Source organism: Homalodisca vitripennis, chromosome 1 (genome assembly GCF_021130785.1).
Source record: "Homalodisca vitripennis isolate AUS2020 chromosome 1, UT_GWSS_2.1, whole genome shotgun sequence".
Lineage (NCBI taxonomy): Eukaryota > Metazoa > Arthropoda > Insecta > Hemiptera > Cicadellidae > Homalodisca > Homalodisca vitripennis.
In genome coordinates, this window is record NC_060207.1 from 83,039,840 (window position 1) to 83,053,257 (window position 13,418).

General features: G+C 33.9%; 1 protein-coding gene across 3 annotated transcripts in view; it reads right to left on the reverse strand.

Annotated features, from left to right (window-relative positions):
* The window catches only part of LOC124365784 (homeobox protein araucan), a 185,644-nt gene that overhangs the window by 68,878 nt on the left and 103,348 nt on the right, over positions 1 to 13,418 (reverse strand). For all 3 annotated transcript variants that reach the window (XR_006922745.1, XR_006922747.1, XM_046821803.1), the window contains one exon: positions 7,231 to 7,554. Coding sequence is in view for 1 of the 3 variants with exons in the window: in XM_046821803.1 (XP_046677759.1) it covers positions 7,231 to 7,554 (324 nt within the window). In the remaining 2 variants the exon portion in view is untranslated. The remainder of the gene's footprint in view (positions 1 to 7,230; positions 7,555 to 13,418) is intronic.

Below are 13,418 nucleotides of genomic sequence, written 5' to 3' on the forward strand. Positions count from 1 at the left end.
CGCTGTATCGTATTCATACTATCATAAATTGAACTTTCTAAAGCTCAGTTATACCACTAAAATAATTACTCAGAGAGCCTTTTATGTAGTTGAACATAATTTTCTTCTTTAAAAGCAGAAACCAGAGCATCATCCAAAACTGGACTACCTCAAAAAAGCTTGACCATTGTTGTTTCTTTTGTACGTTAATGATCTCCCAAATTATGTAATCAATAATTACAATAAAGGTTTACTTACGATATAAGATTTTTCAGTTTTTGAAACTTAATATGGATTTAGAATGATGTACAAATCGGTGCTGATCACATTCTGGACCAAAAATACAATTTTTTAGCCACTTTAAAACTGAGATCAATTCCATAAGACAAATAAATAAATTCCAATCCTATAGGCTATCACATCCATGCAAATATTTTTAAAAGTGACAATAAAACAACAAATCGTAGCAAATTTAAATTAGATGTAGTTTATACAGAAGAAACAAATCATAAGTTTAACAAAACATTTAGAATACAAAAGAATTATAGCTCTAGATGGGTATAACAAATTATGACCATTAAAAATAATAAATAAGTTGTGAACATTTAATTTTAACGTGATTTATTGTAGTTATTAGACTCAATAACGAATATCTGCAGTCGAAAGAACCCCTTAAGATATTTAGAGTAAGCGGAGTAAATACAAGGCAAAGTCTCGACCATCTGTTCTCCCTGAAAGCACCCCATTACAACTTCTACACAACCTATAATTATTGGACGATTATAATAATAACAACTCCTTCCTTTTTCTCATTCTACGTCAGGTATTTTTTAAGTTGACAACTACCAAATTTAATTGTGCTACAAAATAGACAGCACTGTCGTTCAAATTCATTATGACAAATTATTCGACAATATACTTTGCCTACAATGAAGTTGTCAATCACAAAAGCCAAACAAACTGTATTAATATAGGATCTCGAGGTCCCACAACAATCTAAGAAATGGCATATTTCGATAACCGAGCTCAAGATTTATACTGCAACAGATAGCATAATTTGGGAGTTTACACCAGTCCGCTTTCATTTTTGAGTTTTCTATTTTAAATAATATAATGATAGAATAGGTAATAAAAATATAATTAACCACCAAATGAAGATGTTTCCACACACATTAAAATTTTAATTGCAATGTAAAAACTACTTTTTAGGGCATAGTTTAGCCTACTTATTTTTATTTATATTTAATTTACTATTTTGAAAGAGACACATTAATATCAAATAGCAATATTTAAATAATAACCGGCATTGAAGTTATGTTAGACCCTTCAAACTGTCATAAGAGTAGTATCAACAGCTTCTGTATAGTTGAGAAATTCACGCACAACACTAAACGTATACAATATAATATAATGACAGTAGAACTACAGATTAATGTTTTAACAGTATTGTGAATGCAAATTTAACATGAGTCAGCGACAAATTAATAACCGGCATTGAAGTTATGTTAGACCCTTCAAACTGTCATAAGAGTAGTATCAACAGCTTCTGTATAGTTGAGAAATTCACGCACAACACTATACGTATACAATATAATATAATGACAGTAGAACTACAGATTAATGTTTTAACAGTATTGTGAATGCAAATTTAACATGAGTCAGCGACAAATTAATAACCGGCATTGAAGTTATGTTAGACCCTTCAAACTGTCATAAGAGTAGTATCAACAGCTTCTGTATAGTTGAGAAATTCACGCACAACACTATACGTATACAATATAATATAATGACAGTAGAACTACAGATTAATGTTTTAACAGTATTGTGAATGCAAATTTAACATGAGTCAGCGACAAATTAATAACCGGCATTGAAGTTATGTTAGACCCTTCAAACTGTCATAAGAGTAGTATCAACAGCTTCTGTATAGTTGAGAAATTCACGCACAACACTATACGTATACAATATAATATAATGACAGTAGAACTACAGATTAATGTTTTAACAGTATTGTGAATGCAAATTTAACATGAGTCAGCGACAAATTAATAACCATATTGGAATACTTCAGCGTTTGCATAAATTCAATCGTTAAGATAATCGTGTAGAATTATTACTTATTAGGGGCTCGTTTGCTTCAGTTGATATACTTTAGAACTCGATTACCTTCAATGTGATCCTTATGGACGATAATGATAATTTACTTTACAACAATCCTTTCAATACATAAATCCATTTGATTAAAGAGTGGTATTAACAACTTTCTATTAACTCTTAACTCACACAACATCGTAAGTCCGTTATTGCAATATCGATAGTCACAATCGATACTCGTGGTTATCGACTATCGATAGGTGACAAACGATTATTGCTGAGCGGCCACAACGAGCCGCAATCACGTGATTAAGGAGGCATTCATTAGCATGATGCAGGATAACTACTCTCAACTTGTTTAATTAACTCCGTTGGCCTTATAAGGAAGCTCATAAATTTAAATTAGATGATTTATTCAATAAATTTAAATTATTTCGCTGTTCATTAGACTACGAACGAACATTGTCCAGTGAACATTTGCGGTGGTTTCTCTTTTTTAACTAGGGGTAGTAATACCAGTTGTGGATTGGGAATATTTTTTGCGTGCTTTAACGTATTTAAACCAAATTCGCATGTCGATTAATTTAATCCCCGACGTTCGTACGAACCTAATTGGACGGATGAAGCAAGGTTTCCCCTCGTCAGGAACAAAATTTAAATATTTATCGAGTGTTAATGCTGTTTGTGAACGATTAAACATTTATGAAGAGAAATCTGACAGGCTATAAGGAAAGTGAAACATCTTGTTATTAAGGACCTTATCATTTTATCGGTTATTAATAACAACTTGATTAGTTTCTAGAAGTAGTTCATGTTGGAAGTGACACCCTCTCAATCCTGATCGATGATTAGCAGTTTACTGGTGGTGATAGCACACTTGAATGCGCGGATTCCAATTTAAAATAAATATACTCACGGTAAGACTCGTCATAAACCTTTAAGTTACATACTGTAAACAATCTATACAGATCTTCAGATCTGTCAGATGTGTCTTGTTATCTTCTGATGTTTTGCTGTGGGCCGGATTGAAAGACATACTTCTCCACATACTAGAGTGAAGGAATAATCTCTATTAAGGTTCTCTAGGACCCCCAAACTCTCATTTTGGAATCTTAGAAATACGATATTGTGCATTTAAATTTTGTTATGGGTATGGTGACAACGTGGGGAGGTTCTTACCAAGATAAATAAAATAAACATAACATTTCAAATTAGAAACAGGATTTAGTCCTATTAGACGTTTGAAGCAAGGAGTTTGTCTGAGCAAGAACTGTAAGGGTTATAAAATTACGTTAACCTACACCAATTCTCCTATCAGTTACAGGTACCTGTAGTAGAAGATAAAAAGTTGTAAAGGGATTCGTGCGAAGGGTGTACCTACACAGAACAGGAAAGAAGGGGCCTCAGGAAGGGCACTTTTCCCAAAACGTCCAAGAAGTTGTAAATAAACTTCTGGAAAGGGTTCATTATACTAATAATTTTTAATATTTATTCGTATTCCGTACATTTGCAGTTTTAAAATTGAAATATACTAATTTAAGAACGACAGATTCTCGTTGCTGTCTTTGACTTTACGCTAAGATAGGGATGAAATAATAGCGAGTAACGCCGTGAAAGGCTATTCGTATTGGGGTAGACGTAATTTACACTAGTCAAATTGTTAACAGTTCAATACTTATCCTAAACGGTTAATTAGCGTATCATATCAGTCAGTAGATATAACATTGTACTTGACTCAAAACTGTTTAATCCATCGTCTGTTTATTGGTACGAGTATGAGTATAAACTTGTCTGAAATGTGTTTATATTTATATTAGGATCTTCTTTATTAAGGGTTCTTTGGCGGAGAGGCCACCACGTTATACAATTTTATCTACAAGAGTAGTTAAATATGTTCAAATATGTTATTGCCACATTGTAGAAAATGACAGAGGGTAAGAAAAGCTAGACAGTATATTGTGCAAAATGAACCTTTGCTCTAAATCTAATGATCTAACTATTTCTTGAAGTTTTGGTTCAAACCTGTGATACATATTACAAAGAAAAAAGAAGGGATCGATCTCAAATACTTTATAAAAATTTCAAATTATTGAAAATCCATACTTTATAAAAACTTTACTGGATTTAATTACATAGTTTTCGATTGGTAAAAAAAAGAAACTTTTTAAATTCATCACATAAATTTCAAATGTATACAAGAAATTGTAAAATAAAGTTGGATGTCTACAAGAAGCCAGCAAATTAAAAGCAACATTTCTGTAATGTGGAGTACTTTTATTGTAACAGTCTTAATCCGTGGAGGGGGGAGGGTTTAAGTCCAACTGGATATTCACATCGGCCGGTTAGTGTCGCCGTCACTGGAGGGGAGGGGGGCGCTGTGTCATGAGTTACTGATCCATCACCGAGGGAATCAGAGCAAACCACTTGATATTCGGCTCAATCTTGAATCAACATCCGCAACAAGTGCCACGGATGTGTTTGCACTACGCGATAACCGGAGAGGTAATATGCACCGGTACACGGTACACGGTAAATGGTATATGGTACCGGCACGCTGTATACATTCCTTTGTGTATCGCTGCTATCTGCGATTAGACAACACATCTGGAGACAGTAATGTAGCAAATAAAGTCAGAGGGACGACTGTGGTGGTGAAGCAAGGGCATAACTACTGAAAATTTTTTTAACTGTCTAAAGGTATTGATGTCTCCACTTGAACATTGCGTTCCTAAGATTTGTATACATCTTTGATTAAACTGTTAATTTTGAGGATGGCTTATTTGAAAGGATAACAGGATTTCGAACACTTACCATCATTAAGTGTTAAAAAATTGAGCAAAAAAAACACATAAGATTGAGCAAGCAAAAATATGTAGCTATAAACTTCCAAACTATAAACTTTTGACAATCAATTTGTTCTTTACTTGAATTTGAAGATGTTAGGATTGTGAGAGAAACAGCATTTTTCCGGATATTGCCATCGTTCAGTGATACCATACAATCAGTAACACTATGTTTCGAGCTCTGAAATCTGATCTCTTTTTCAGGTAAATGACTAAACTAATGCAAATGGTATGTTTAGTTTACTTTCACCGAGATTGTAGCCAAGCATTAGTTTAGTCATTTACCTAAAGAAGAGATCAGATTGCAGATCTCGAATCGCATTGTTACTCATTGTGTATTGTATCACTGAACAATGGGAAGTGACCGTAAAAATCCTGTTTCCTTCACAACTTGTTCTGTTCAAATCTTTAAATTAGGCGAGTACTACGTCATATATTCGATCGTGCTTGTTTATCTTTTGACACCCAAAGAAGAAGGTCGATTCAAATTCTCGAAACGTAGTGTTCTGTTTTTCTATAACGATTACATATAAAATTATTTCTTGTGATTCTACGCAAGTTTAAGCTAAATCAAGTCATTTACTAGTGGATATGGAAAACATTAAATAAACATACAATTTAAAAATGCATAGTTCCTTCTTACGATAGTTTTGCTTTATATATGTTAAAGAATTCATTTTACGAGTTGTGATGAACTGTAGTGGTGCAAGTTCGCAAGTGTTGAAAATTTATATCACAATGTGTCTCCACATATATTAACTATACCCATTATAGGAAGGACAACATGAGATTTTGGAATATTGTTTGGAGCTGGGGTCGGCTACAATTCGACAAATAGCTATGAAGTAAACAATACTTTTCCTTTCAGGTGTAACCTTTACATACCTTATGTGTATACTTTTGTATATACTCCACATGGAAATTGTATAAATTAAGTGCAATTATGCCCAATGAATTTATAGAAAGAGTGACTTAGTTCATTTACAGGTAGATAATTAATGTACTAGAAAAGATTTTCCCATTTCGAATGAGCGTACATTTTTATTTATAAAATAATTACTTCGGTAGGTTCATAATGATGGAGTGTTTACACTGAGATACTTTCAGTAAAAAAGTATGAATTTAAAACCAAGCGAAGATTTAGTCGAATTAGTACAATAAATATATTTAAAACAATAATAATTCAGAAAATATATCCATGGATGTTGAACGGCCTAACACACCTAAAAAATACTTAATACAATTTGTCGAATACAAACCTCAGCATCGTTAAATATTATAGAACTCAGTAGTTTTATGATGATTAGTGGAGTTTTGTAGATTTATTTGACATTTTACTGTTTTTGTACACATGTTTCTGTGATTTGAGAAGGATTAGGTGTGTTAAATTATATTTGTTGCAGTAGCGGGAATGTTTCTAAAAACGATCTTATCAAAGTATGCATAATACGTAGAATTAAATCACAGAGAAATGATAAAAACGATCTTTTCATCCGAATATATACTAATTGTATAACAGTAATTTAGTATTTTGAATTAGTGTATTTGATTGTTATGACAAGTGAACGTGTGACTGGGTGGAGGTAGTCAGATCCCGCCTGTCTAGCCGCAAGAGCCAGCCGCAGCCGCAGTCCCGCTTGATGGGAGCGACATTAGTATTCAGCGAGGCATTCCTTTCAACACTGCGAAGCCCGGGCGACTCCGGTTAATAAAATGCTGCGAGAAATCCGCGGAATTCCCTTATAGTGATTCTCGGCTGGATTTAATAAATGTCTGTTTTATATTTAATCGCAGGCTTTTCAACTGAACATCTGAGGTGAATATCTCAGATACGGTGTAACTCGTATACTTGGAATAAAGTGTGAAAATTATATATTAAAATATTTTTACACTTTATACAAATAAGGAATTATTTTTCTAAATAGGTCCAACTGGTTTTATAGATAACTATGAAAATTCATGTGTTGTTAGTAAATGTATCAGTCGTCATAAATAATATCGAATATTTCGACAAGTATAAATAAAATAATGAAAGGTATATAAGATAACGAGTACCCAATTGATCCAACCAATTATACTTGAATTAGAATATAGTCGTTCGTTTATAAACTCTACTTTCAAAATAACCCCAGTAACTAAGACATATCAGAAGTTTTGAGTGACAATAATTGAGATGTACCCAACAATAGACCCTAAGCGCATTCTCTCGTCTACTTGGTTGCATGTTTTTGATATTTACTATAATATTTCAAATATAGACGGATAGTGTAGCTTGTGACCCTAAAGCACAAAGTTAAGGAATGACGCTACTTACCAGGGGCGAGTAGAAGGCCGAACTGTCAATGCTGGGGTAGGGGTTCTGATCGGTGGAAGGGTAGGGGGCGCCGTAGACTGCTGCAGCGGCCCGAGGGTAGGAACTTAGCGCTAACCTGGCCGAGTCATACTGGCAGGAGCAGACGGTCTGGCCGGACACGGGGTCGGTCATGATGGGGCGACCGTTCTCGCAACAGGAGCCTGCCCCTGAGGCTGACCCAGAGGGTGAGACCGCCCCCGTGGACACGCCGCTGCTGCCGCCGCCACTCGCCCCCGCCCCCGCCGGTGGAGACACCGAGCTGGCCGGCTGTCCCGACACCAACAGCTGCAACAAGACACTTCGTGAGACTTTTGGAAGAGATCAGGGGAAGAGGTGTAAGAAAACAATTCGTTGTCAAGGGAATCTCCTTCAGATCTTACAAGCAGCAAGGTGCTCTGTTGGATCTCGAGGACATTCTCAAGGAGAAGGAATAACACAATGTACGGTAGCTATTGCAGGCAACAAACTATATAACTGCGTCAAATCTTTGACATCTGCCTCAGATTCTGGGAAAAAATAATCCATTCTGCCAGATTCTGAAACGAATTTTCTCCATCGATCTTATAGCTTTTAGAATTCCAGAAACCCTTCTGACTAGACGATAATATTTTATGTGTCGGCTTAAAATACGGCTTATGTTATTGCAACAAGTAAACCTGTATGGAATGTTGGAGAGATTATCGCTACATAAGAGGAGAAAAAACATTAAATTAAATTGTTTGTGGAATAATTCGACAGTTTTAAATTAACAAAACGTTTTACTACATGCAATTTTTATTACAGAAAGAATTTAATTGTGATAGAATGAGGTTAAAGAGTGCAAATACTATTACACCTCATTATTTTTTTTATCTATTAGTAAGTCTCACAGCTAACGGAAATCGAAGAAGACAAAATCCATATATAATTATTTCATTTAAAACCTATTACAAATCTTTATGTTATATTCTTTGGTATTTAATAGTTGGCGTTTGTGAAAAGTTTGTTAAAAACAAAACCTTTTACCTAACACTACAAATTTTATTTTCAAACATGAGATAGACTAAACGCATAGCACTGAACAGACACGCCTCAATTATAAAGAGAACAAAGATATTGTTTAATAATAGTTCATTCAATATCATAATTGATTTCTATTTACTATAGAGGGCGATATTTATCAGTTTGAGTGAACATTACTCTGCCTGCAATGGTATTTGATCATTGAACTAATTAATTATCGACTTCCATCATGTGTAATCCAAATGAAGAAAACACATTAAAACGTCTGCTAGGCTACAATTAAATGCAGCTATAAATTAACAAATTATATTTGCATTCAGGCTTCTAGCGTGAATAAAATCACCTGCCATTAAATAAGTAAACTAAGTATTGATTGAATGATGTCGTCTACCTACAAATCCAATCTATAAACTTGTATTGTGCTTTTTATCATAAAACCATTTTAAATGTATACAGTAGAATGGAAACTAGTGATTTTATGTTGTATTAATATTTTTTACATATGGTCTGCTATTACAATTTTTAAACAATTTGGACCCAACACTGCTTCAGCTAAATTTCTTATCCACTTTAAAATATTTTTAATTTTTCTGACAATTTGCAAGTGTCAAAAACCGAATTCTGAAGCTTACCAGACTGAAACTTGTGTAATAATATCAATTGTATTTTGATTATCTCCTTTGTTGGAGCTATGTTGAGGAGCACATTGGAACATTTTCTCCTCTTATTTAATCAATTAAATACTCCCTCGTTATTATTATCTTTAACTTTAACTAGATCGAATCTAGTTTTCATGCATATACAATCTCGGATATACGACTTTCCGAGCCTTTTAATTAGATGAACATTCTTCAGTCATAGCCGTTAATGTTTGCATCCCATCGACACTATTCTTATGTAAGTTACCAAAATCGTAATGCATCTCTGTAGTTAATAAGTTCGCGTTTTGAATGGTTTACCGAAATGTTGGCTTCACAAACAGAATAGCACGCACTGTAATTACAGATTAAATCGTTAGTTAAATACACTATTACGACAGTATACAAAAATGTAAACAATTTATACAAATATTATGTAAATAAACTGATTCGTATAAACTGAAATTAAGACCACACATTCAAAACGACTTATTTAACTAATTTTCTAGTTTTCATCTATAAATGGGGGAAAAGAACAGATCAAAATCTTTACATTGTTAGTAAGTTTTATGTTTATGAGGGTTACTGGTTAACTATACTAAATTAAATTAATATATACGTACATTCAAAATGTGGTAATCATATTATTTGTGACGACTTAAAAATTGTCGCATTCCAAAATATTTCTTACATTCCAAATTTGTGTAAATTGGTTATTTATTTCATTTTTATTGGACAAAATGTACATTAACTATAACCACTGTGACTAGTGTTATATTTTTATACTTCATGTTTTATGGAAAAATTCAGTAAATCAGGTAATGGTAAGATAAGGTACCAAAGGCGAACGTGTACTGTAGTATGTAACGCCTGTCTACGTCTGATAGGCAAACTGCAGAGTGGCGTGTATTGCGGGTTGTGGAACTACGCCTTACAGTAAACGCCCACCTCAAATTTAATTAAATTATGATTTTATCGCATAATTTTAAAGTGGGTGAAATGTTACAATTTCCATGGTTTCTGATATTTTGCTTAAACTGCAATTTACTGTAACGGACTGAAAATCATGTATACAAGTTTGATTTTTTTTTTAATAATTTAGGATTCGAAAGTTTCTAACTCAAAATCCAATAAGCTTCAAGTATAAAAAATAAACTTATATAATTTAAACCCGAAATTTATTAGTACCACTAACATATTTATCCGTAGGTTTTCAGGACATCGCGACGGGCTAATCGAATACGAATATTTCAACAGACTGTAATTCAAATCCAAACAGACATGAACTATACAAAAAAAGATGTTTATGGATTATTTTTCCTGTGTCAGACTTAACGTGTTTTCCCTCACACAACTACAACTTCCACTCGGTTTTAGTAGGCTACTATTGCTGTAATTTGGCTTCGTTAGGCTATTTTGTACTTTTTTCATAAATAAATGTCTATGTGTTTCAAAATGGTGGCCATTTAAAAAAACCTTAATGTCAAATTTCAAGCAGAACGAATTGTAAAAATATCATATTGAATTTAGAAGATTTTAATGTCTTATATGTTGACAATACACAACAATTTTGTCTCTTATGTAAAGGTAACAGGGCTTTCTTGCTAGGTAACATTTGCCTTGCTGGAACTGAACGATGGATGGCAAATGTGTGGAAGATTCCGGTTGCCTTCACAATCATTTCATTGTAAAAAATAACTTTTAACTCTTACACATTTATAAAAGATTAATAAAATGCGTTTTTCATTATTTTCAATCCAATTAGAATTAATTTACAACAACATTTTGTGATTTGGCTGATTGTTTGATTATATATACATTATTCATATACGCGTTTCTCGTGATGTGACATTATATGTGTGAAGTACCTATTGCATTTTTTAATCAGTTTATGGTTTACATAGACGAAAATAAGTATTAATTAATGAACTGAAAGTTATCAATACTAAATTACAACATTTACCCGTGTACGCTGTGAATTTAAACTAAAAACGATTCAGCTGGACAATTTGAAAAGTGCGCGTTTTAGATAGTTGTAGCATTTTTTGTCTGTTTATCCAAGGAAAACCGCATTCTGAAATATTAGCAAAGAATTCGGTATCACTCTGTATAATCCATAAAACTTAATGAAGATTTTAAAATAAATCCTTACAGTTTGGGTAATAATAGAAGAAATTATTTCATTGGCTGAACTATTACCGTATAAATCAAGCCACCATAGCTAACTAAGTAAATGGACTTTAAATTGGCCAGACTCTTTCCATCTAACCTACCAGCCTACCATCGTAACAGTGATCTACTACCAAAGGACAGAACCTCCAGCAGAAGAACTCTGAGGACGACAAGGTGTCGCAGCGCAGGCGCTAACAAACCCGGTGCTCTAACTCCAGAGTAAACAAGCCGCCAAATCAACAACCGCTATTTGTACCTCAACTTCTCGGAACATCTGTGTAATAGCTTGGACAAAGTGACACCTGAGACAGACTTGCTCCGGCCGACAGTCTTAACAGAAGACATCCCTGACACGGCTGGGAACGTGTAAATTATTCTGCCGTGGGGATTCGATGTCCTCGGTGTTCCTTTCATAAAAGTGTCTTTGGTTGGATAAAAGTACTTCAGTCACTACTCGTGGAGTCTGGAAACAATTACATTTTACAATTTCATCACCTTCAAAATGCTGCGGGAAACACATTAGATGTGGCTGGGCACGAGTGAATTATCCTGGTTTAGAGATTTCAGTTCCTTCGAGTTCCTGTTCTTTTAAAGTGCCTTTATTTGGTTGTATCCAAGTACTTCTGTCACTGCTTCTAGAGTCTGGAAACAATTACATTTTACAATTTCATCACCTTCAAAATGCTGCGGGAAACACATTAGATGTGGCTGGGCACGAGTGAATTATCCTGGTTTAGAGATTTCAGTTCCTTCGAGTTCCTGTTCTTTTGAAGTGCCTTTATTTGGTTGTATCCAAGTACTTCTGTCACTGCTTCTAGAGTCTGGAAACAATTACATTTTACAATTTCATCACCTTCAAAATGCTGCGGGAAACACATTAGATGTGGCTGGGCACGAGTGAATTATCCTGGTTTAGAGATTTCAGTTCCTTCGAGTTCCTGTTCTTTTGAAGTGCCTTTATTTGGTTGTATCCAAGTACTTCTGTCACTGCTTCTAGAGTCTGGAAACTATTTTATCTTCTCCAAAATTATTTATAAAAAATATTCTTTGTATACAATTCTACAGTAAACAGCTCACACCACACTAAAAAAGTATAAAATAACCTGTTACGATGCTTAGGGTCAAGGTTGTTTGCGTTTTTCCTGATATTTTTGTTTGGTTTCATGAAACATTACTCCTGGAAACTGGAATCCACCTCGTCTTCCATTATAAAAGAACTTCTTCCTGTGCAATCCTATAGAACACATCCTAAATAAATCTGAAAACGTATAAATAATATTAATACAATTCTTGGAGATTCGGGTAACCTGGCGTTTCTGGTTTTAACGTGTTCTTGTTTAGCTTTAGCAAAGTATTTCAGAAGTTGGTCATGGAGTTTTCCTTTAAGACTGTCTTCAAATACACTAAGGTTAAATCCCTGACAATATCATCATGATTTCAGAAAAAACTTTTTCATATCACAGACAATGTTACGGTATTAAAATTTTCATCTGTAAGGTGAAAATATAAAATCAGTTTTAGTCATCTTGAAACATTTGTAGAGCGGAATCAGACGATGAAGTATCTCTTCTCGTATCAAATATATACCCATTTTCGATTCGTATGTACACTGTGCATTTTTTAATATTTTTAGTGTCTTTTTCTCGACAATTATTGATATATAATGTTAATACAGATATGTCATGACAGAGTGCCTTATTTTGGCACTCTATCGTTATACGAACAAATGAACTTGACTGAAATAACAAATCTAATGCCACTGATTTTCCCAACTTAATATCCTATTATATCAAATGACATCAAAACATCCAAGATATAAGAGTGCCATACAGTACTTTTACCTTGTTAACTAAGTCATGGATCATATAAAAAAATATTTTGACACGTACCACCATGGTAAAAAGGTGAATAATAAATGTTTTGAATGCTAAATTACCGAAGGGATTATCAAATTAAAAATTAACTTTCAAAACAGGTGAAACAAATAACACTTTTAGTCTTTAGTCCTCTCGCTTATTATAATAAATTGAGAACTCTTTAAAATGTCCGATGCTCATTCATAACGGAAGCATTGATGCCAATTAAAACTACAAACGCTGTTGACAAAAACGTTTTAAACGAAGAGAGCATAAAGAAAGCCGAGAAGTTGGGAGGATGTAAAATAAAAATGAACTTTACACAATCCAATTACGGTCGCTGTAAAATGGGAAAGTGCTCGTAAGGAGAGTAACGACACGAGCGAATGGAGCTGCAAAGGGCTTTTAGGGCCCGACAGACACGCTATTATAATTAAGTAAGCACTGGCTGTCGAGATTTTTAAGATCCGCGATGTGCAGC